Genomic DNA, 24348 nt, shown 5'->3' on the forward strand with positions numbered 1-24348 from the left:
GGGCATTAGTTATCACACCTCATATTGCGTCTTGCTAAGTTTCTCGTTACTGCTACATTACCAGTTAACAATTACTATATAAAATGACATATCTTCTTAGACACCTTTAACTTTCAAGCAAATGTTTGAAGCTTCGTGATACCCGGCTCCAATACTTCCTTTCCATCATGTCTTTAATAAATTCTGAGCCACCCAATATCCAGATTTAACCGTATATGGACCATTCTTTGTGTAGTTTCAACAGAATGTATCATGACGGTGAGTTGAGCTTATGGCCAAACTTCATATGAGTGGTATGTCATCAAGATTGACATAGTTCTCCAAAGACCAACATCCCAATCCTTCGATACCTGGTTAATGAGATCGATGACTCTCATATTAGAATGCATAACTGGTGCTACATGAATAGCTTGTCTCGCATGGGTCGTTGGAATTCATGGATCCTCTCGCACCTTGAATTATGCTTCTTATATATCAATAAAATGCATCTCTTAGAGTTTAAATGAATACTTTAATAGAAGTTTTTTACGACAGAGTTGGATTTATATAACTTAGCATACAATATAAAATAAATCAAGATAAATTAATTACATATACATTTTGGCCCACACTGCCACACATACTCGTTTTTGACTAGACGATATGCGTGACATCAATTGGAATGGAGCAATAAAGTTACTTCACGCTTTATATATCTAAATGGGACACCCTAATCCTTAAAGCCACGTTTTCTAGTAGTAGCCGAAAATACTAAAAAGGGAAACAAAAGCAAAAATTAATTATAATTAGAGACCCCCACTATTTGAAAAGGTTCTTTCAAAAGAGTACAAGCAACACCAAACCCATTTTTACGTAGAAGCAATCTCTCTCTCTCATCCTATAAACACTCGAGAAAAATACTTTCAACAAACCATATTCATGAACAACCAACAACTAAAAAGCTAAAAAATTACCTGAAGAATATCAAAATGTTGACAACATTCAAATCGATAAGAGACCGGACATATTCAGGTGTAGGAGACCTCATCAGGCTCCTCCCGACAGGAACAGTCTTCTTGTTCCAGTTCTTGAACCCTGTCCTAACCAACAATGGACATTGCCTCCTAATCAACAAATACTTAACCGGAGCTCTTATCGTTATCTGCGCCTTCTCTTGCTGCTTCACTTGCTTCACCGATAGTTACCGAACAAGGGACGGCTACGTTCACTATGGAGTCGCCACCATGAAGGGTCTCTGGCCAGATTCATCTTCGAAAGATTTGTCTTCGTATCGGCTTAGAGTTGGAGATTTCGTTCATGCTTTCTTTACTCTTATTGTTTTCAGTGTTATTTCGTTGTTGGATGCTAATACTGTTAACTGTTTCTATCCTGGCTTCGGTTCCACCGGGAAGATTTTTCTAATGGTTTTGCCTCCGGTGATTGGAGTTATCTCCGGCATCATCTTCACCGTGTTCCCTAGTAAACGTCACGGAATTGGGAATCCCTCGGAGAACAACGATGACAAGGCTTCCGAGCTAGAGAAGTGATATGATTTCCACTATTATATATATGCATAATAAAATGAAATGATCAATATTAAGATTGTGTAAGTTATACATGAATGGTCACTGTAATGTTTTGTTTATTTATTTTCTTGTGATTTGTTATTTATGTTTGTGAGTGCTGAATTATATGTTCATATGTTTATTTATGTTTGTTTGTGATCATATGTTCTGTGTTTTCTTAACGATTTTTTTGTTTCAATTTTTTGTTGATGAAACTCAAAAGTAATAACATATCTTACAGTGTTAATCTTTTTATTCTATTAGTGAACAAGCATCATTTAATTAACAGATGTTTCGGATTTAGAAGACATGCATATGCATGCACACAATTCCAAAACATCCTTATATTTTAAAAGAAGGCAGTATAGGGAAAAAATTTGTGGTTGATTAGAATATGTCTAAAGGAATGGCAATGGAGTAGAACCACGATAAAGAGTGAATTTTAATATTTTGAAGTTTAATATCCTTTAAGTCATTCATTCTAATTATTTTTATCTATTAATCTGTAGTAGATTTATATGAAACATGGATGGTGGATGTCGTGAACTAAAAAGCTAGTCTAACAGATTAATTAAAAATAAGACTAGTTTAACAGAACCTTCTAACCGTTTCGTTCTTAGCATCAATAATTAAATAATACGACCGAGAAAACATTGTTTTTTGTGTTCTAGAACAAGCTGATCCTAGTGTTCTTAATGTTTCAAACTGTAACAAGTCACTAAAGCTGGCAGAAAAAATAAACTCCTTCTCTAGTGGGGCAGTAGGGAGCCATTCGTGAATTCAGGTAATCTATATGTCACATGAATTAGGTGCTTCACAAAGTATCCAAAACTCGCAAGTTTATATACTGAGTACAATACACGTATATAAATAAGTGTATTTCAGTAGAATAGTCTATTTAGTTTGCATTATTTTAAATAAATTTATTAAACAAATAAATGTATTTAAGTGGTAATATTTTGTATTATTTGTCGTTTTCATAGTAAGTAATACTTTATTATTGATTTTTATTTCAACTTCTAAAAAATAAAAACTAAAAAAAATTATGATTCAAGTTTTTCTAAAAAAACTAAGATTACAGAAAAATCAAAAACCAAAAATTTTAAAGAAATATTTTATTAATTTTTTAAACAAAGATCAACAGTCAAAAACAAAAATCGCCATTTTTGTTTTTGCGAAGAACTAAAATCTATTACAAAATTAAAAACCAAAAAGTAAAAATTAAAAATTCAAATCCAAAAACTAAAATCTAAAAATCAAACAATCATCACCTGTTCCTTCGAAGATTACTTTTTTTTGTTTGATAACTCCTTCGAAGAGTACTTCTGATCACCATATACAGTAAAGCCGATTTAGTTATAACCAAGGATCGATCTCGTGGTAGCTTCAAACATTCACCCAAAGTAAAGCGGAAAAGATGCATGGAAATTAGGAAATCTTATGTCTTCATAAAGTTTGGCTAATGAAGTTATAGATAGACACACACCAAGTAAGGAACTCTAGTTTATATGGTAACGTTTTATTCATACTAGAAGATGCCATACACTGTACAGTGGTTAAAAGAACTAAGTAAATGTTTTAAGCACACAATCGTTTTCTTTAGTTATATTCTACAACAAATCTTGACCAACATCACAACAATTTAGAAAAAAGAGAAGCAACACGTCTCATGCAGAGTCAGAACCCTTCTTGGTCTCCTCCTCCTCACCAACTGGAGCGTAACCGATTCCATTCCGTTTACTCGGAAATATAGCGAAGATAGCAGCCGAGGCAACGCCCACAGCCGGAGGCAAAGCCATGATCAAAGTCTTCTGCGTTTCCCTAAACCGAGGATAAAAGCAGCTTGCGGTATTAGCATCAAGCAACACCAAAGTCCCAAACACAGCCACCACGAAAACCGCATGAACAAAATCCGCAATCCTAAGCTTGTACTTAGACAAATCCACGGATCCTGGATCCGCGTAAGTCCAGAGACCCGTCTTGGTGACTATACCATACTTTCTTGATCCATCGGTGCCTTTGAAACTATCGGTGAAACATGAAAACACACAAGAAAAGCTGCAAAGAGCGACTAGAATGCTTGACATGACCTTATTAGCTGTGGAACATTCACCGTCGTTTGTGAGGACAGGGTTGAGTAATAGGTAGATGAATAGCGTTCCTGTTGGGAGAAGCTTTATGAGACTCTCTAGGCCTGTGAGGGATTTGTTTGCCATTAATTTAGATGAAACTGGAGAGTTTGTTTTAGGAATTAGCAAAGAAGAAGCTTCGGACATAGGCTGGAATTTCGAGTTAGATATGTATGAAATTATTATGAAGTGTGTTCTTGGTTTAATGCGTATTTATAGAAGAACTAGCGATGGTATAACCCATTGATCCGGTCCGGATGTTGGGTTTAGGACCAAAGAAAAAACTAGTCACGAACTTGACCAAGTCAAATGATCAGGTTTGTATATAAGTCTACACACGAAGACGTAATAATGCTGAAATAGTTGATTGTTATTTCCCTAAAAAGTAAAGGAGGAGAGTAATTAAATTTTGGACCTAAAGGAGAAGAAATTTTCAAGGATGATGCACGCATGGTATTGACTGAATCTAAATAGAAGTTTCTTTTGTGTTCGAAAAGTTTGTAAGACTATCGGGTTATAGCTTGAGCTCGACTTAACACGGTTAGCAAAAAGTCATGTTATCTACGACGAAGATGGTTCTTTTGTTTACCAAATCTATTTTCAAGTTTTTTCGTTTGCATCAACATTTTGTATGCATGTTAAATTATGTGTATTTTTGTATGGAACTACTACACTTGAGAGGTTTTTTTTCTTTTTCAAAACTATATATTTACAAAAACTGTAAATGCATCCGTAAGAAATAGTATTTATTGCGTTAAAAATTATATTGAAAATTAGTTTACAAAAAAAAAAATATTATATTGAAAATTATGTACTATATCTAAACTTTCACATGTGCGTAATCACAAAACATCAAAATGCAAAGAAGTTTTTCAATGCGTTCTGCGTTTATATTTCTAATTTGTAAATATTGCTTGATAAAATAAAACTAACATAATGTATAAACATACTATCTTAACGTATTAAAAGCATACAAATATGCATTATTCTACATATTTCCTCTGTAATTTGACCGTAAAAGAATATTTATGCTAAAATTTCTTCCGCTTGCGCGCCTTTAGATATCAAATTATTTTAATTTACCATAATAACATAAATAAATAATAACATGGTAAATGTCGACCTATTCCTTAAATAATAACAACATATAACGTTTTGATTATGTGTTTGAGTTTCATATGTCAAAATGGATTGATTTCACAGTATTTGTGTGTTTCAGAATAACTAAATATAACATTCTAACATCTAAAACGCATTTACCCTTTGGTCGAAATCCAGACTAATCCTTAGGGATTAACTCAACCGTGATATGTAAATCCGGTTGTTTATCTGAGAGTTGGAGATCCACGTCGTCTAATCACATATAGAGCTAGTCAGTGGCAGGGCTGGTCCTGGACAAAACCGGATGAAACATTCTGTCTAGGACCCCCAAACTTTTTGAAAGAGAATACATATACATAGGCTCCCAAATTTTTTTTTAAAAACCCTCAAATTTTCTTATAATGAAATCTTTACAAAAATCACCTAAGACTCCCAAAATCTCGGGGCCAACCCTGGTCAGTGGCGGAGGTAAGGTGTTAGCAGGTGGGTCAATTGACCCAGGTGAATTTGGTATTAAAAAAATGTTTACTTGTATGATTGCGTAAAAATTAGGTAAATTTTGTGTATTTTAGCTAAATGACCCATGTAATATATGCTAATTTTGAAATTGATCCCTCTAAATTTTTTTTTTACCTCTGCCACTGGAGCTAGTAATTTTACACTGGAAGGAAATCGATCTCTTACATGGACCAACAAGATAACTCATTATAGACCACTACGATGCAATTCATTTTACTTGTAAAAGACATACATACACAAAACAGAATCAACAGCTCATTTATTTTACTTGTGTAAATTGAACATAACCTGAAATTGGCCTTGAATCAACAGATGGACTATGTCGCCATGCATGTTCACCTTGTATTTATTCGGGTAAAAAGAAATCATAATTGGCTGCTGCTACAGCGACTTATATTTAGAATTCTACATTTTAAAACCGATTTTGGCTATCGGCAATGCTTTTCTAGTATTTAATTGCTTGGAGATAGGGGTGAACTCTTGACTTTTTGCGTATAATTAATTGCTAAAAACTATTCTTTGTTCCTAAAAGATCTATATTTTATTTGGTCAAAAAAAAAATCTATATTTTAGTTTTTTCACACATTTTAATAAAACACATTAAATTTGCATATTTTTTTGTGTTTATCTTTTTTCCACAATTTTAAGTCAATAAATAATCAATTAGTGCAATTAAGATTTTTGAAGTTCGTAATTAGTTAATAAAACATGCATTGAAAATGTAAAAAATGAATATTTTGAAAACAAAATTTTTGAAAACAAAATTTTAAGAAACGGAGGAAGTAATTAGGAAACACAGTTGAAGTTTTATACGGAAATAATGTCAGATTAATAGTAAGATTTGAATGGTCCATTAGTGATGGAGCAGCCCTCGTAGACAATGGACCCATGCATTGTCAAGAAAGATCCATTAATCATCTTGATTAGTTGGTATAATAAATTGTGTGCCATTGGTTTAAACGCATCGTATGTTCTTGCATGTCCCATTCACCATGTGCGAGGCGTGTTGAAATGAAGATATATACCCAAATGTTTAGAAATACAGTGATACTAATATAATACTACTATTGTTTAATTTGGCTTGACGTGTTGGAAGTGTCATTGAAAAATATATTATTTAAGGAAGAATGCGACATTTACTATGCATGGGAAAATGGATAAGAATGGTGTATGGGTATGGTTGTGAAAGTATTTAGAATGACGAAAACACACACAGAAACGTGACAAATGAATATGTAGTGGTTAAAAAGATGAGAATGATGTGCTTAAGAGTTAAGATAGAGCAAAATAAATTAAGCCTCACATAAAAATTATACAGATTATGAGCCATTGCAGTTACCCTAAGCTGGATTCGAAATACATGAATCTTGAAAACAAAAATAGCTCGCGTTGATTTCCGGGTTGGTCTGCTTATGTGGCCATAGATTAGGCTGTATACCAATCGCTTATACCTATCGCTTAACTTCTGTTGTCCCTACATACAAAACAGACATTGCTGAGACGTAAAAGGGCTAAACTAGAGAGGATTGGAAGAAATCTAGACAGAGGGATTTTTGGGGAATTAAATAATGAAATTTAAACCTGTGATTAATTTCTATTCAATAGTTATGTGTATGGTTCATAACTCAAAATAATGATAACAATACTGTGTTTTTGTGATATATATGTTAAAGAGGATACAAGAATATAAACTGCATTTTAGTTAGTTCTCCACCACATAATTGGATTAGATAGGCTGTAGAAATTAGATATTGTATTTTGTTGGGCTGTGGGCAACATTACAAAATGTTAGGCCTATATATGGAGTTCAAAGTCACAATGCACTTGATAAACTCATTACGTTACGATTTTGTGAGACATCACTGTAATTAAACTAACCAGTCAATGTTTTATTATAATAAACAAATACTAGCCGGACAAGATCAACCAAGATCAATCAAATTAATATTAAAATAATTCTCCCAAAGAGATGCTATTTGAAGATACATTGAATGCAGTGCATATAATATTTACGTTCATCAGGTGTACAGTGATTATAAATTCGAAGAAAAGAAAGTATTTTTAAATAATAAGAAAAAGACAAAGAGAGAAGTATCAATGCATCTTATGTCTTTATCACATCTGCGGAAAAGAGAACGAGGAGAAACGCAAAATAAGAGAAAAAGAGGCTCGGATGGTTAGACAGTTGACAACTCGACCAACTTCCATTTTTAAAGTTGATTTATTCGGTGGATTCTTCTCCCACATCAAAACTAAAACTGTAACAATAAAATACAATTTTCTTTAAAATATATAATATATGGGTTTTTGATACGGAGGATTTGGTGCTCATCTTTTAAGTACTGAGGATTTGGTACACAATTTCATCCTCCATTATTGGCAGAGAGAAACAGAGAACAAAAAATATAAAACAAGATGGAGTTGGTTCAGATGCAGAAGAGTTTGCAAGATTACACTAAATCACTCTTCTTGGATGTAAGTTTCTGTTATAGTCATTTCTTGTTGGAAATAGAATATGAAGGTTGGTTGTTCAAAAAAAAAAAAAGAATATGAAGGTTGAAGAAAGTGTTTTAGGAGTTATACAAAAACTGGAGTTTATGGTTAGAATTTAGAATTAATCGCTGTCCAGAAACTAAGGAAAGCTTTTGTAGTTTCTTTGGTAAGCACGAGTGTACGTTTGATTATGTAAATTTATAGTTTCTAATTATGGAAAGTTCAGTAAAAAAATTATGGAAAGTCTTGTTTTTGTATAAAAGGGGGTTTTGGACAGCCAGTTCTTGCAGCTGCAACAATTACAAGATGAAAGCAATCCAGATTTTGTTTCACAAGTTGTCACTCTCTTTTTCCAAGATTCTGACAGGATCCTCAATGATCTCTCACTGTCCCTGTAAGTAAATTCATTGCACACGCTCTCTCTCTTTCTCCTTAATCTTCCTCTTCTCTTTCTGTCTAGAACTTGTGTTTTCACTCGTCTTATTGCTTTCGCAGAGATCAACAAGTTGTAGACTTCAAAAAAGTTGATCCTCATGTTCATCAACTCAAAGGTAGCAGCTCCAGGTAACAATCAGAAAATATCAACAATATTTGGCTCTTCCATGCAAATGTATTTATGCACTTTGAGATCCTGAAATGTGTACATTAAGATTTTGACCGTGTGATGTTTCCAACAAACAGTATAGGAGCACAGAGAGTTAAGAATGCTTGTGTTGTCTTCCGCAACTTCTGCGAGCAACAAAACGTTGAAGGGTGAGTTTGATCGAATATGTTCCATTATTTTTTGTCTGTTTGATTTTAATATCTGATTATGAAAAAATTTTGATGAAAATCTCAGATGTCATAGATGTTTGCAACAAGTAAAGAAAGAATACTATCTTGTGAAGAACAGGCTAGAGACTCTGTTCAAGGTGAGGACTATGTACTATACCTTTATAATTCATCAAATTTAGCCATATTTGATTCATATTTATCTCATTTTGGTTGTTATTAACGAATCTACGCAGCTCGAGCAACAGATTGTAGCCTCTGGTGGAATGATCCCAGCCATGGAACTCGGATTTTGAGTGACACATCGTCATATCACCTTTCTACATATGGTTATTTCAGTTGGAGCTCTCTTCTTCTTTTGCGTTACTATCCAAAAAGATTGTTCTTAGGTGAACTTCTTCTTTGTGTTGTAGGATGAATGAAACATGATTTATTGTCTACCATGATAATGAGTGAGTAGTTGTCTAAACATGATTAATAATTCAAGAAATCAAGTAATCATAAAAGATAATGATCAAGATTAGATATTTCACTCCAAAGTGATTTTTTTTTTTATAGATAATATTATCCCTTAATTTTTAGGTCTAAAATGTATATATATATAGGACTTTAAAAACGAGCGGGCCTATTAACAAATCTCAAAAGGCCATAAAATAAATAAAACTCGACCAATCAAAGTGTGGGAGCGGCTTCCTCATCCAGCTCCGAACACTCGCTCCATGGATCGTGTGAGGCACAGCGACCAGCCGACCACTTCACCCCGCTGCCCGTGACCGCTCCACTACTTAGCTCCGAAGATGATGTCTGTTGGAAGATGCGCGCGGGTCGGTGATGCCGCAGCAGAAGCCCGCTCCAGCTAACGCTCGTGGTACGGCGACTTCACAACCCGTTGTGCGTTGCCCGCTCCAGCACTTGTGAGATTCGAAGCTGGAACGAACGGTTAGGCTTCGTCGCTCCATACACCCGCTCTAGAGCTCGTCTAAGATACAGCGACCGCCGCAACCCGCTCCATGATCTCGCTCTCAAGCTCGTCGTGCTCACCTCCTCCTCTGCGACTTCCGGTTCAGCTCGCTCCAAGTCGACACGGGCTGACTCCAATCACAGCCACCGCGACTCCTCCACTCTCCATCTTCGTCAATCTCGTTCGTGGTTTCTCGATGTGAACCGTGACATCACCAAGTCGTCTTCTTCGTCTCAAGCTTCAGTCGTGGTGGTGGTTGAGCTCGTGCTCCGGCCAGCAGCACCGCTGCTCAGCTCCTCCGCGTCTCTGTCGTACTCTGCTCCGGTAAGTCTCGTCGTCGTCGCGTCAAGCCTCGCCGCCGTCGGAATCGTCGGGATCTACAGCTCCCAGTATTTTGCATACCAGGTCCCTGAAATTCTTGTTATTTTTAATGCAGCCTATAACTTCAGAAATTACAGACACACCCTTTCAAATCAACCCTATACTTTCGATTGTGTAATTTAACCCAACCGAGAGTTCTGAATTTGCAGCTTTGGTCCCTGCCCTCTTGTTAACATCAAATTGGACCCAAAACTGTAAAATGTGCAATTTAATCATTGATTTCCGACACAAACTTCCAAATACGCATTCCAACCCCTATGATATGCAAATGAGTATGTAAATGCAACATAAAAACCTAAATGCAACCTTAAATGATCATAGTAAGCATAAATATGAATCTAAAACTTATTAAAATCAAGAGATAGTAAAACACTAAAAAAAGTTTCTTAATCCACACCTAAGTCCTACGTTTTGTATCATAAAATACTAATTCTAAATAGTGTTTTATATATTCTTTTTTTTTTGATCAACAGTGTTTTATATATTCATAAATCATAATAGGCTTGTTCATTTTGGATATAAGGCTAAATCAAATATAAACCTAAATATTACTTCCGAGTAAAAATAGAATAATTTCGATTACCTTTTCTCGATATTTACATGCCTATACAGTATACAGACTTGTTATTAAACTACTTGTTGATGCCAAAGTGAAAAAAAGTAATTTTTTTTCCAACAATAAAGTAATTACAATTCTGATATAATTACAAAGATTCTGCTACTTTTTTCCACTAATCAAGTGGAGTCAAAGCCCGATATGACAAATCAAGTTGATCGTGTTATTGGAATTGGATTCTTTACCGTACACTAGTTTCCAAATTCATTTGCAGCAAACAAAAATAAAATAGTGAACGAACATAGATGAGCGATGGGCTATATATTTATCAGCCCAAAATAATATTCTTTTGGTCACAACTTACATCTATGATTGACTAGTGGTAAATATGAATATTTTAGATAACAATATCGATAATTTGATTATTTTGGATATTTACATTATATTAAATATTTCAGATATAAAATGTTAGGATAATTTGGCTTTTCCATGACATTAATTTCGATAAAAAAAGGCCAATAAAATAAAAAGAAACAGAGGAGGCTGGTGATTTAAAACAAAACAGAAGAGGCCAAACAAACCCGGATTGATTCCGTGTTCTATAAATACGAAAGAAAAGTTGGAGTAAGAGACTCGCTAGCCATAGCCATGGATGTTCATAACATAACCAAGACTCGCAGTATCTCTGATTCCTCCACCGCATTCCGCCTCCGCCACCGTTGGCCTCTGCAGACTCAGCCGCTCAAAATCAAGATTCGAGTCTACGTCTCATTCACCCGATTAAGTCTACGTCACATTATCCGTGCTTCCTCCGACGGAGGCGATGATGACATTCCGCCTCCGTCTTTGTCATGGTTAGGGACGCTATCGCCATCGAATGTTTGTGAAGGAGGAAAGCAAAGGTTCTTTCTTTGTTCTTCTTTGATGAGTGTGTAGCTAAGTTCCAAGTAGAAAAAGAGAAGACAACAGACTTTAAACGAACCTGGAAAGAACATGGAAGCGGGTAGAAGATTTGGCGGCTTCAAAGACCAATGAGGCAGTACTGGTCCTAAGATTTGTGTCATCATTGAATCTTGCAAGCAGCTCTTCTGAGTCTACAGAGTAGGTACTGTGGGTTCTGCTCTGTTTTGTCAGCTTCTACGGCTTTGGCTAGACAAAAGAAAATACAAAGTTTATAGAAAAGACAATACAAATGTTTTATGGAAGCTATAGAGTATATGGGCCGTTAAAAAAATTTGTCTCAAAGAAGAAAGAAACATAATTGATAAACCGAGATATCCACCTTTGTGTTCTATTTTATGAAATAGAAAAAGACAAATTCTTATAACTTATTGATAAGTTTTAATGTAGCACCTAATATCGTTAATTTATATGTAAAATAATACATTATAATGGTTAATTTCGTAGTTATCGGGTGTTGAATATCTTAGTCAATATAAAACACTATAACTTAGCAGTAACATATTATGTTAGCTGAAAAAAATTGTGGCCACTATGTAAATTAGACAATGTATAAACTTTTTTTTTTTTGGTGTAAATGTTAAAATGTATAAACCCTTGTATGAGATTGAGAGGTAAATGTAGAATTGTTTATTTATTAATGATTTAACATGTACCAGAAAATGTATTACATTACATATCCCTTATATATTAAAAGGCATGCATTGAATTTAATGCATTCACATTACCTTTGCCACGTGGCGCTCTCACATTCATTTGAGAAAAATTACGCTGACATGTCGTTTTATTAGAACACCTCAGAATTTTGTTTCCTATTTTGATTAAAAACTACAACAAATGTTTTACATTGTCTATACTCTCACGTTTCATGTAAGTTTTCGAGCTTCAAATGTCCTTCTCATAATAATCATTGATACAGTTTCATAAAGATCTTTTAGAGTAGATGGAAATGAAAATATGGTGACTGTACAAGAATCTAAGTAAACTCGATGCTCAACTCTGTTTTAAATATTTTTCTTTGCCATTCCCGTTTTAACTTTTTTTTCCTTTCTTTTGTCTTATCTCTCTTTAGATAGCTGAAAGTACGATGCTGGTCTCATCTATAAAAGACAGCACACCCAACTTGGATGATGGAAAAGCTTCTTCCAAAGAAGAGTATGATTCTTCTGTGAGTGCGAACACAGATGCAACTACGAAAGATAAGATGAGTGAGAACGGAAGCGGTAGTGCTACCCCAAAACTAATTAGAATTTGTATATTTAATTATTGGTCAGCTAACTAATTAGAATTTAAGCTAATTTATATATTATTGTATTTGTATGCTGTTACATGATTCCTATCGCAACATAATAAATTCAGAGTTGATCAAGTTTGAAGAATTTTTCGTTTGCTTAATACTATGTTTTCATTTTACTTAATAATGTTGTTTTACCTTTCAGAATTTTGCTAGCCATCTATTTATTATAAGTTTTATACTTATACATCTTAATAAAATCGAGCATTTTAGTTATAAGACTTCTTCTACAACATTCTTCATCGTTAACCTCCTGCACTTTTGTGATGGTTCCAATCCTTTTTTTGTCTGAAAAATAAGTTCAAACTGAATAGATATCCTATATTAATGACTTATATATCCTAAACCTCTACACATAAATTGTGGCCAATGAAAAGTCCAAAAATCCAATCTAGAACCAAATCGATATCAACTTTAAACACACCTAATGTCTTCTTATCTTATAAATAACTATTAATAATTTCAACCCGCGTTTTGCGCGGGTTATCACCTAGTTTAAGATATTATAACAGTTAAGTTTATATTTAACGCATGTTGGACATCTTAGATAATGAATAACAACTATGATTTAATAGTAACACACTATGTTAGCTGAAACTAATATGTGATGTTAGACAAATCCTTAGCATTTTCTCTCTAAATAAATTTCTTTCATCTGTTCTTACTTTCTCTCATTTTGGTGGAAGTCAAGATCATCCAATAACATGTGGAAGAGCTCCACTGCAATATTCTCTCTAACGACTCGCTGGTTCACGAGATGCCGGAGTAATCTAATGACAACTAATAACATATGCTTTTTGTTGCAATCGTAAGTTCGTCGTAGCTGCAAAACCAAAATACAACACTATAACTTAGAGCAGTTAATAGTAACTTAATTTGTAACATCTAATAAATCATTTATCAAATAACGATAACTCTTAATACATAAGATAATCATTGATCGGTCACTCACATCTAACATATAGCCAATAATTTTTGATAGATAATAAATCACATATATATTTATATATCATCTATTAATTTGCTTAACAAGTAACATAGTTGTTATATGTTAATCTGGATGTTAATCCAACATAATATAAATGTCATTTTTAAATTTTTTTTTTTTTTTTGAAACTGTCATTTTTAAATTGTTGGTTTCACAGCAAGTTATGTTTTAGCCCATTGTCTCTTACTTTACTCGTTTAATTACGTATTTTGAATATAACATTTTGTTTAATGGTATAACCTAAATAATATCTAACTAGGTGATGATTCGCGCCTTGCGCGGGGTGAATAGACTAAAAAAAATTATAAATTTTAATCAATAGATATTGAATCGGTAAAAGCAATAGTGAGATATTATACATGGTTTAGATTTAGGAGTTTAATCTGGTAAAACCGAACCGAAATAGAAAAATGTTTTGAATTTGGTAATACCGAATATACCGAATGAATGTTATTTTTTAAAAATGCGCTATATGGATATGGTTTGGCATATAAATTGATTATACTGATCAAAGCGAATAAAATGAAAATATGTTGTATAATTATATGTAAATTCTATAATATAATTAGTAACATATACATAATTTATTTATTGATATGATCTTCATACTTAAAATTTTTATTTTACTAATTTAATATCTATATTATTAAAGTTGAAGTACACATTGAGATTGTTTGACAATATTGATAGTAGTTAAAAAAATAATACTGTTTGGAAACATGGATACCAGTAAGTTAAAAAATAATAAAGGGCTTATGCTACTTAAAAAAATTGGAAGTCCATTACATTATATTAAAAAGTAATGGGTCTATGTTACTTGATATATATATATATATTCAAATCAAAATAATAATTTAAAATTGATTTATATCAAAAAATCATTCAAAAATATACATATATTCAAAATTTGATTTTTACTAACATATTTTCCAATAACTATTATAAAAATGTTTTCAATATATATAAGAAAAATACAATACAAAGCCCAATTTCAAACACCAACTTAAATTATGGTTTTATATTTCACACTAAATTTTAAAATATTATATATGTGATTATTTATATGATTGTACGTATAATATATTATTAATTATAAGAAAACTTATTTGATGGTACGTATAAAATACGATTAATTATATGATAACACATATTTTTTAACCTATGATGACACATATAGAATATATATATAATAGTGATTAGGGGTGGGCGTTCGGGTTCGTTTTCGGGTCTTTTTGGGATTTCGTATTCAGTTAAGATCTTTGAGGGTTTGGTTCGGATTTGGATAACCAATTTAAATTAGATAGAGAATTAATAATTATTTATTTATTTTTGGAGCTTTGAGTATTTTTTTAAACTATTTAAGATATTTACGTTTGATTATTTGTATATATTTTTAAGCATTTATGCAAACTTAAAAGTATCATATATATTCTGGATGTTTATATATATATATATATATATATATTAAATCTAAAAATAGTTAATATATATAAGTATATAAATCTATTTTGGATACCCAAAATACTTCGGTTCGGATCGGATTAGGTTTCAGCTCTTCAAATACCAAAATTTTGAATAACTCGAATATTTAATCAATTACGGTTCGGATTTAGTACTACTTATTCAGATTGGGATGGTTTGATTCTTCGAATTCGAGTTTTTTGCCCAATCCTAAATAGTGACATAAAAATCAAATAGCATCATATTTTTTTTAAAAATACATCCGCACGGACGTGCGGGTCAAAATCTAGTTTTGTTTTAAGTCAAAAGGTATATTTCATCTTTATCAAATTAAAAAAAACATAATTTTATTTTTTACGCTGACATATATGTACATTAATATTTAGATAGTAATATTATGGATTGCTAAATTTTCTATTCTATAGAAAATATTATTGTTATCAACTTAATATGTTTACTAATTATTTTGAATTCTAAAAGAAAAATAGTCTATTTAAAAACGTAATTATCTTCGTTTTTTATTAAAGCCAATATCTAATTATATAAAGTAAAATTTAGAAATTATAAAAGATAAATATTTTTTTTGAAACAAAATGTTATAAAATATTAAATTTATGGTATTTTGGTATAAAACCAAATAAATCAAACACTGGCTGGATATAAATCGAACCAAGCCAAAGTAAATATGGTCTTAATATGGTAGCTATTTTTTTTAAACTGAAATACCGAAAAACCGAAAAAAACCAAAGAAAACAAACCGACATCCAAATTGAAAACCCCCATATAGATTAGCAGAAGCAACATTTGATTTTTTTTTTTAAGATTTAAAGAATATACAGCATAAGAAAACCATTTTACTGGTCTCTCCACCAGCAGCCGAATACTGCTTCCAAAGTTTTAAGACTTTCACCCTAATCTTCCACAAAGACTTCTTTGGCTTCAAGTTAGAGATGAAATTCATGCCACTCATTTTCTTTGCTAGTTTTAAAATGGTTAGGTTGTAATACCATAGATATTAGGATAGTATGATATCTATACACAACTAATAAAATTTTGACCCAGGAGATTTGAAAAAAATGAATATCCCATTGCAACAAAGGAATGTTGCAAATCCCTAATTGTTCGTACATTTCCATACAATTATAGAAAGTATTATATGCAAGGAGCCAAAATAAAAAAAAAATCCATATTAAAAATGATATTTGACTTTAACCTTAACCGGAAAGAATTATATAAATTTCCATATTTAATGTCTATCACCATTTATGTTAATTTCGTAATAAAAAAATCTTGTTGCAAAAGTTAAAAGATTGAAAGAAATTTAATATGTAATTCCTTTTTGAATGTATTTTACAATCACTCGAGATTGCGTTTAAATTTTTTATATACGATATTTTAATTTTACAATATAATCGAGTTTCTATTGCTCAATCCCAAAATAAATGTCACGTATCCCATAAAATACAAAACAAATTAAACAAAATTAATGTCACGTACAAATGTTTATAGAAGAACATAATTATGAATCGTGTCCCTAAAAAATTTCATATATCATTTATGAATTGTAAAGAAAACGATATTTGACTTTAAACTTAACCGGAAAGAATTATATAAATTTCCAAATTAATGTCTGTCAGAATTTATGTTAATTTTGTAATCAAAAAGTATTGCTGCAAAATTTAAGGGATTGCAAGCAATTTAATATGGATTTCATTTTTGAATGTATTTTACAATCACTAAAGAACATGATTATTAACAATATATTATAAAAATATAGATTTTTGTCTTAGCCATCGAAATTTGTTATATAGCCATGATATAAGCTAAGACAAATACACTTAATGTGTGATAACTTCTATAAAATAATACAACATATATATCGAAGAATCCACTAATATTATACTATGAATTTGTAAAATAATGCAGTATACACATCGAAAATACAATAATATTATGCCACACCACATTTGGGAAAGACAACATTTCATAGTTATCAAGGGTATTGTTAATAACCGTCAGCGTACACCATAATTTTAGTAATGTAATCACGATTCATATAGTATTTACAACTATCAATCGATTTTTAGTAATGCAATAAAGTATCATATTGTATATTGCATGAAAAGATCCAAATAATAAATAATGACATTACATGTAATTAGTCTAAGCAAGGAAGGGTTATTTAATAAAAGTTGTGAGAATGATTCTCACGATGACACATAAGTAATGACCTCAACATATTCAAACTCGTGTAAGAATATATATATATATCCCAAATCAAATCAATCGAAAAAACAAGTAATAAATAAACCATGTCCATCATATTCAGACATTGAAATAAATAACAGTACGCGAATTGATGAAAAATCTCAACTTGAAACAAGATCAAGAAAGCTGGTCTTAACAACATCAAGAAATATTGTCTTTAACAACATATCACAAAAAAACAATACTGATAGAGAGAGTTGTGACCTCGTCATAAGGAGGACGATCAGCTAAACCAGGGGGAGGAGGGTGATGATGATGTACAGGAGGGGGATGTGGTGGAGGAGCTGATGATACTGCCGACGGAGGAGGCGGAGCTCCTGTAGGCGGCCACTGCTGGTGGTAAGGGTGGATTCCGGCGTGGACACTCTTAGAGGGAGAGAAACTCTACTGCTATTATATTATTATAGAAGATTTTAGTAGTTGACAATAGTATAAAAGGGCATTTGGTCTAAATAAAAGTTTCAGGCTTAGGCCCATATACATATACAGATATTGTGAGAAAATATGCAACCCTAGGTTTTAAAGGTATTCTTTCTTCTTTCTTCTTTCTTCTTTCTTCTTTCTTCTCTCAACATTCGATCTCTCTCTATGGAAACAGCAAACACAGGCATTTTTTGGTATTTGGATGATTGTCCAATACCAGAAGGTCTCAGTGCTTTGAAGGTGTCACAGAACATGAGATTGGCTCTGTCAAAGTTGAATTATAGTGGTAAGGTGTTTATCCATGCTTATGGCGATTCTCAAAAAATCTTGGAAGACCTAAACCACCCATCAGGTGATTCTCTTCTTTTTCTTTCTTTTATTATACTAGGTGCAAAGCGCTTTCTTCTTCTTTTTTATCACTGATCTTCTAGATCCACTTTATTTAGGAGACCAAACTCTAGACTTTGGCAAAGCATCCATCAGTGCTACTAAGCCAGCACTCGTTGTCAAAGATACACCCAGTAATTTTGATTACCTTGGTACCGCATCCATTTATTCTCCAGATGATGAATCAACACCTCTACTTATGCTCCATCACTCATCAGGTGAATACTGTTAAGACTTTTAAAATAATGGCTTTAAAAAATATTTGGATGTTGCTTTTGTGGTTGTGAATATTTCAACTCTCCTTTGTACGTACAGAACCTCGTCAACATATATGTTGACTTGATCGATGCTTTCAAGCCATTGCGTTGTTAGTTACTACTGGCTTTAGTAAATTTAAGGCTTTGATTGTTTAGGGCTGTTACTTACTGTTAAGACTTTTAAAATAATGGCTTTGGAAAATATTTGGCTCTTGTTTTTGTGGCTGTGAGTAAAAAAAACCATGAATTCAAGCTTTTAGAAACAGCAAAGGAACTTGAAAAGTTGGACTTTGAGTTATTTTAGGAGCTTTGAGTAATTTTAGGAAATCAAAAATCTGATTGGTAAATTTATTGGCTTTAGAAACTTTATATTATTATTGTAAAGCTTTCAAAGTCTCGAAAGTCTAATCCCCAATCAAAGTCTAATTGTAATCTTGATCTCCTTCTTTTCTTTTTTTTTTTCTTTATCTCGCAGGAGATAAAGATGGGATGCTTGGGAGGATTTTAGTGGACTTTATGATATGGGCAGTTGATAATCCTGCACCAGCAAATATTATACTAGTCTTGGGAAGCAACATGTCAAGACGTCAGGAGGAGTTCGAAAATGCTCTTATCGAAGTCAATATGCTACGTTACAACATCCATTTTGCGTATCCTCAAAACGCAACATGCCCCTCTCTTCCTTCTGTTCATATCAAATGGCTTTGGGAAAGTCTATCAAGTGGAGGTAACCCTGAGGAGGAGGAGGAGGAGGAGGAGGAGGAGGAGGAGGAGGAGGAGGAGGAGGAGGAGGAGGAGGAGGAGGAGGAGGAAGAGGAGGAAGAGGAGGAGAAGAAGAATGAGGATTAGTTTATTTAGTCTTGTTTGAGTGTAATATCTCAGTTTACTCAGCCTTGTCTTTTTATATGTGATGAAATGATGAAACTGCCAACTTGCTTGAAAAACCTGTCTTCGTCCATTATAATCATCACAAGAAACATGTCTTGGTCCATTATAATATAAAATCTTAATATTCATTATTGATCGGGTCTTTGAAAATTTTATATTAACGTTTTCTTTTGGTAACGTCTCTAGATGGTCAGCAAAAATTGCAAGGAAGAACGGATAATGAGATCAAGAACGTATGGCACACTCACTTTAAGAAAAGACTCGAAGAGTATATCTGTCATGCTCAACAATAACTAAAACCCCTTTGTTACCAATTTTGGTTCTGTAGATGTTATTGAAAACTATAGGTGAAGAACAACCATTATAACAGTGAACTACTTGGAACATGTCGGTAGTGCTCTAAGTGAACATGCTTCTTTTGAATCAAATTTCTTACACAGCATTCTCTGTGTTGTTGTTGTTGTCAAATAGGAGTGTTTTATTGTATATGAAGACTCTAGAGAGAGCTCACATGCCAAAACACTTGCGGGAGAGAATTAAGCTACCTAGAAACTATGAGAAGGCACCTGAACTCATTGATAAACACTTGTAGAGACCTGAGATTAATCCCTCCCTCTTCTAGCTTCTCTTTCAGTTATTCTGATCTATCACGATCAACTTCCCTTTCAGGTGTACTGGCCCATGTTGTTGAAGTACATGGTTAAACAAAGACTAACCAAAATGACTCAGATGCTTATTCGTATGAGAATACTTTCTCTCAAAACAAGGTCATTTTATTTTGTTGTTCTTGGTTTGTTTGGTATGCTATTTGATTTACAACATGTCTTAGTTTTTCTTCGTGTTCTGATTTGTTTACTTGGTGCTTTTGTTTTTGGAATCACAGGGAGAAGGTAATGTCGTCTATGCCTATGAGGGATATGAAGAGAGAGTTGAGAAGAGAGGAAAAGACTAAAATAGCAGCAGTGTTGGATAAGGTCACACTTTGTTATTCTCGGGTTTTGTTTGTATGCCTCTTTTAAGCTCTTAGATTCTCATGATAGTGTTGTTTCTTTTGTTAACAGGCCATTGAAACCTTGAAAAGTGTTTACTACCCTGATATACCTAATTCCCTTGAAAAGAATGTTGAAGTTGAAGAGGAAGAGGAGGAGGAGGAGGAGGTGCTATTGTTTTTTTTTTTCTAAGCAGTCCATCAAACATTTTGAGGCATTTGGTTTGGTAGTTGTGCTTGTCAAAATTAATATACTAAAAATTGTATACTATAATGTTCTTGAATTGCTGTTTTTGCATCAAGAACTGGCATATTCAAGCAAGTTGAAACTCAGAACCGTGTCAGAGAGAGTGTCTTCTTTGTCTGCCTCACCTGTTTAGTTGCTTTTTATTGAGTATGACACTGTTTCTACAATATCAAATCTGAAAAGCTGAACAATCTTTGCTTTGTTTCAGACTTTGTACTGTGGTTATTTGTATATTCAAAACACACATTAATAAATATCAAATACATTTTATCTGCACAAATGATTTTGTTTGTGACCCGAAAGCTGACCCGATGAATTGGAGCTACCCACTTCCATTCAACTAACCAATAGTCTCTCGATCAACATTGAAATAAATAACAGCACGCGAATTGAAGAAAAATCTCAACTTGAAACAAGATCAAGAAAGCTTGTCTTAACAACATATCACAAAAACTACCAAAACAAAGATAGAAAGAGAGAGTTGTGACCTCGTCATAAGGAGGACGATCAGCTAAACCAGGGGGAGGAGGGTGATGATGATGTACAGGAGGGGGATGTGGTGGAGGAGCTGATGATACTGCCGACGGAGGAGGCGGAGCTCCTGTAGGCGGTCACTGCTGGTGGTAAGGGTGGATTCCGGCGTGGACACTCTTAGAGGGAGAGAAACTCTACTGCTATTATATTATTATAGAAGATTTTAGTAGTTGACAATAATATCAAAAGGGCGTTTGGTCTAAATAAAAGTTTTAGGTTTAGGCCCATATACATATACAAATACAGTGAGAGGATATGCAACCCTAAACTTAAAAGATATTCTTCTTTCCTCCCACCTCTTTCCTCTTTCTTCTTTTCTTTTTCTTCTTTCTTCTTTTTTCTTTGGACGCCGCAACATACGATCTCTCTATGGAAACAGCAAACACAAACACAGGCATTTTCTGGTATGTGGATGATTGTCCAATACCAGAAGGTCTCAGTGTTTTGAAGGTGTCACAGAACATGAAATTGGCTCTGTCAAAGTTGAATTATAGTGGTAAGGTGTTTATCCATGCTTATGGTGATTCTCAAAAAATCTTGGAAGACATAAACAACCCATCAGGTGATTCTCTTTTTTTTCTTTGTTTTATTATACTAGGTATGTGCAAAGCGCTTTCTTCTTCTTTTTATCACTGATCTAGATCCACTTTATTTAGGAGACGAAACTCTAGACTTTGGCAAAGCATCCATCAGTGCTACTAAGCCAGCACTGGTTGTCAAAGATACACCCGGTAATTTTGATTACCATGGTACCGCATCCATTTATTCTCCAGATGATGAATCAACACCTCTACTTATGCTCCATCACTCATCAGGTGAATATTTCAACTCTCGGTTTTGATTGTTTAGGGCTGTTACTGTTAAGACTTTTAAAATAATGGCTTTAGAAAATATTTGGATGTTGCTTTTGTGGCTGTGAATATTTCAACTCTCCTTAGTACGTACAGAACCTCGTCAACATATATGTTGACTTGATCGATGCTTTCAAGCCATTGCGTTGTTAGTTACTACTGGTTTTAGTAAATTTAAGGCTTTGATTGTTTAGGGCTGTTACTTACTGTTAAGACTTTTAAAATAATGGCTTTGGAAAATATTTGGCTGTTGTTTTTGTGGCTGAGAGTAAAAAGCCATGAATTCAAGCTTTTAGAAACAGCAAAGGAACTTGAGAAGTTGGACTTTGAGTTATTTTAGGAGCTTTGAGTAATTTTAGGAAAGCAAAAATCTGATTGGTAAATTTATTGGCTTTAGAAACTTTATATTATTATTGTAAAGCTTTCAAAGTCTCGAAAGTCTAATCCCCAATCAAAGTCTAATTGTAATCTTGATCTCTTTTTCTTTTCTTTTTTTTCTTTATCTCGCAGGAGATAAAGATGGGATGCTTGGGAGGATTTTAGTGGACTTTATGATATGGGCAATTGATAATCCTGCACCAGCAAATATTATACTAGTCTTGGGAAGCAACATGTCAAGACGTCAGAAGGAGTTCGAAAATGCTCTTCTCCAAGTTAATATGCTACGTTACAACATCCATTTTGCGTATCCTCAAAACGCAACATGCCCCTCTCTTCCTTCTGTTCATATCAAATGGCTTTTGGGAAAGTCTATCAAGTGGAGGTAACCCTGAGGAGGAGGAGGAGGAGGAGGAAGAGGAGGAAGAGGAGGAAGAGGAGGAGGAGAAGAATGAGGATTAGTTTATTTAGTCTTGTTTGAGTGTAATATCTCAGTTTACTCAGCCTTGTTTTTTTATATGTGATGAAATGATGAAACTGCCAACTTGCTTGAAAAACCTGTCTTCGTCCATTATAATCATCACAAGAAACATGTCTTGGTCCATTATAATATAAAATCTTAATATACATTATTGATCGGGTCTTTGAAAATTTTATATTAACGTTTAATTTCTTTTGGTAACGTCTCTAGATGGTCAGCAAAAATTTGCTAGGAAGAACGGATAATGAGATCAAGAACGTATGGCACACTCACTTTAAGAAAAGACTCGAAGAGTATCTGTCATGCTCAACAATAACTAAACCCCCTTTGTTACCAATTTTGCTTCTGGAGATGTTATTGAAAACTATAGGTTAAGAACAACCATTATAACAGTGAACTACTTGGAACATGTCGGTAGTGCTCTAAGTGAACATGCTTCTTTTGAATCAAATTTCTTACACAGCATTCTCTGTGTTGTTGTTGTTGTCAAATAGGAGTGTTTTATTGTATATGAAGACTCTAGAGAGAGCTCACATGCCAAAACACTTGCGGGAGAGAATTAAGCTACCTAGAAACTATGAGAAGGCACCTAAACTCATTGATAAACACTTGTAGAGACCTGATATTAATCCCTCTCTCTTCTAGCTTCTCTTTCAGTTATTCTGATCTATCACGATCAACTTCCCTTTCAGGTGTACTGGCCCATGTTGTTGAAGTACATGGTTAAACAAAGACTAACCAAAATGACTCAGATGCTTATTCGTATGAGAATACTTTCTCTCAAAACAAGGTCGATTTATTTTGTTGTTCTTGGTTTGTTTGATATGCTATTTGATTTACAACATGTCTTAGTTTTTCTTCGTGTTCTGATTTGTTTACTTGGTGCTTTTGTTTTTGGAATCATAGGGAGAAGGTAATGTCGTCTATGCCTATGAGGGATATGAAGAGAGAGTTGAGAAGAGAGGAAAAGACTAAAATAGCAGCGGTGTTGGATAAGGTCACACTTGTTATTCTCGGGTTTTGTTTGTATGCCTCTTTTAAGCTCTTAGATTCTCATGATAGTGTTTGTTTTTGTTAACAGGCCATTGAAACCTTGAAAAGTGTTTACTACCCTGATATACCTAATTCCCTTGAAAAGAATGTTGAAGTTGAAGAGGAAGAGGAGGAGGAGGTGCTATTGTTTTTTTTTCTAAGCAGTCCATCAAAATTTTGAGGCATTGGTTTGGTAGTTTGCTGCTTGTCAAAATTAATATACTAAAAATTGTTTATATATGTTCTTGAATTGCTGTGTTTTGCATCACAAGAACCATGATTGGCATATTCAAGCAAGTTGAAACTCAGAACCGTGTCAGAGAGGGTGCTTTGTCTGCCTCACTGTTTTAGTTTGCTTTTATCGAGTAGGACAGTTTCTACAATATCAAATCTGAAAAGCTGAACAATCTTTGCTTGTTTCAGGACTTTGTTCTGTGGTTATTGGAATATTCAAAA

The 24348-nt window shown here is 33.4% G+C and overlaps 4 protein-coding genes and 1 pseudogene across 6 annotated transcripts; 4 read left to right on the top strand and 1 right to left on the bottom strand.

Moving 5' to 3' along the window:
* The first annotated feature begins 899 nt into the window (after positions 1-899).
* LOC106379183 (protein DMP2-like) lies at positions 900-1706 on the top strand. Its single transcript, XM_013819193.3, has one exon. It carries the CDS (start codon positions 969-971, stop codon positions 1524-1526), a length of 558 nt encoding a protein of 185 aa, XP_013674647.1. The 5' UTR covers positions 900-968; the 3' UTR covers positions 1527-1706.
* A 1386-nt stretch (positions 1707-3092) lies between these two features.
* Positions 3093-4846, bottom strand: LOC125576894 (protein DMP1). Its single transcript, XM_048737412.1, has one exon. It carries the CDS (start codon positions 3818-3820, stop codon positions 3212-3214), a length of 609 nt encoding a protein of 202 aa, XP_048593369.1. The 5' UTR covers positions 3821-4846; the 3' UTR covers positions 3093-3211.
* Positions 4847-7532: 2686 nt separating this feature from the next.
* LOC106379214 (histidine-containing phosphotransfer protein 1) lies at positions 7533-9080 on the top strand. Its single transcript, XM_013819223.3, has 6 exons — positions 7533-7768; positions 8050-8180; positions 8282-8350; positions 8468-8539; positions 8625-8697; positions 8794-9080. Exons 1-6 carry the CDS (start codon positions 7709-7711, stop codon positions 8851-8853), a joined length of 465 nt encoding a protein of 154 aa, XP_013674677.1. The 5' UTR covers positions 7533-7708; the 3' UTR covers positions 8854-9080.
* An 8808-nt stretch (positions 9081-17888) lies between these two features.
* LOC106394520 lies at positions 17889-23011 on the top strand. 3 transcript variants are annotated; one of them, XM_048737424.1, is made up of 4 exons: positions 17889-18201; positions 18296-18454; positions 18969-19276; positions 19328-19512. In XM_048737424.1, exons 1-4 carry the CDS (start codon positions 18015-18017, stop codon positions 19340-19342), a joined length of 669 nt encoding a protein of 222 aa, XP_048593381.1. In that variant the 5' UTR covers positions 17889-18014; the 3' UTR covers positions 19343-19512. The 3 variants fall into 3 exon arrangements, with proteins under 3 accessions (XP_048593381.1, XP_048593385.1, XP_013752470.2); XM_048737428.1 differs by lacking the exons at positions 18296-18454; positions 18969-19276; positions 19328-19512 and adding exons at positions 21807-21965; positions 22512-23011 and having other exon boundaries at positions 17969-18201; XM_013897016.3 differs by lacking the exons at positions 17889-18201; positions 18296-18454; positions 18969-19276; positions 19328-19512 and adding exons at positions 20748-21712; positions 21807-21965; positions 22512-23011.
* Positions 23012-23065: 54 nt separating this feature from the next.
* LOC106365529 overlaps positions 23066-24348 on the top strand; it is a 2816-nt pseudogene continuing 1533 nt past the window's right edge.

This window comes from Brassica napus, chromosome A1, assembly GCF_020379485.1.
Source record: "Brassica napus cultivar Da-Ae chromosome A1, Da-Ae, whole genome shotgun sequence".
In the NCBI taxonomy this organism is placed as follows: Eukaryota; Viridiplantae; Streptophyta; class Magnoliopsida; order Brassicales; family Brassicaceae; genus Brassica; species Brassica napus.

Excerpts from the sequence above, each read along its gene's own strand:
- LOC106379183 (XM_013819193.3), top strand. The coding sequence starts at position 969 with ATGTTGACAACATTCAAATCGATAAGAGACCGGACATATTCAGGTGTA.
- LOC125576894 (XM_048737412.1), bottom strand. The coding sequence starts at position 3,820 with ATGTCCGAAGCTTCTTCTTTGCTAATTCCTAAAACAAACTCTCCAGTT.
- LOC106379214 (XM_013819223.3), top strand. The coding sequence starts at position 7,709 with ATGGAGTTGGTTCAGATGCAGAAGAGTTTGCAAGATTACACTAAATCA. Across the intron at positions 8,181-8,281 it reads AATGATCTCTCACTGTCCCT|AGATCAACAAGTTGTAGACT; the intron begins GTAAGTAAATTC and ends TTGCTTTCGCAG. Across the intron at positions 8,540-8,624 it reads GAGCAACAAAACGTTGAAGG|ATGTCATAGATGTTTGCAAC; the intron begins GTGAGTTTGATC and ends TGAAAATCTCAG.
- LOC106394520 (XM_048737424.1), top strand. The coding sequence starts at position 18,015 with ATGGAAACAGCAAACACAGGCATTTTTTGGTATTTGGATGATTGTCCA. Across the intron at positions 18,202-18,295 it reads AGACCTAAACCACCCATCAG|GAGACCAAACTCTAGACTTT; the intron begins GTGATTCTCTTC and ends CACTTTATTTAG. Across the intron at positions 18,455-18,968 it reads TATGCTCCATCACTCATCAG|GAGATAAAGATGGGATGCTT; the intron begins GTGAATACTGTT and ends TTTATCTCGCAG.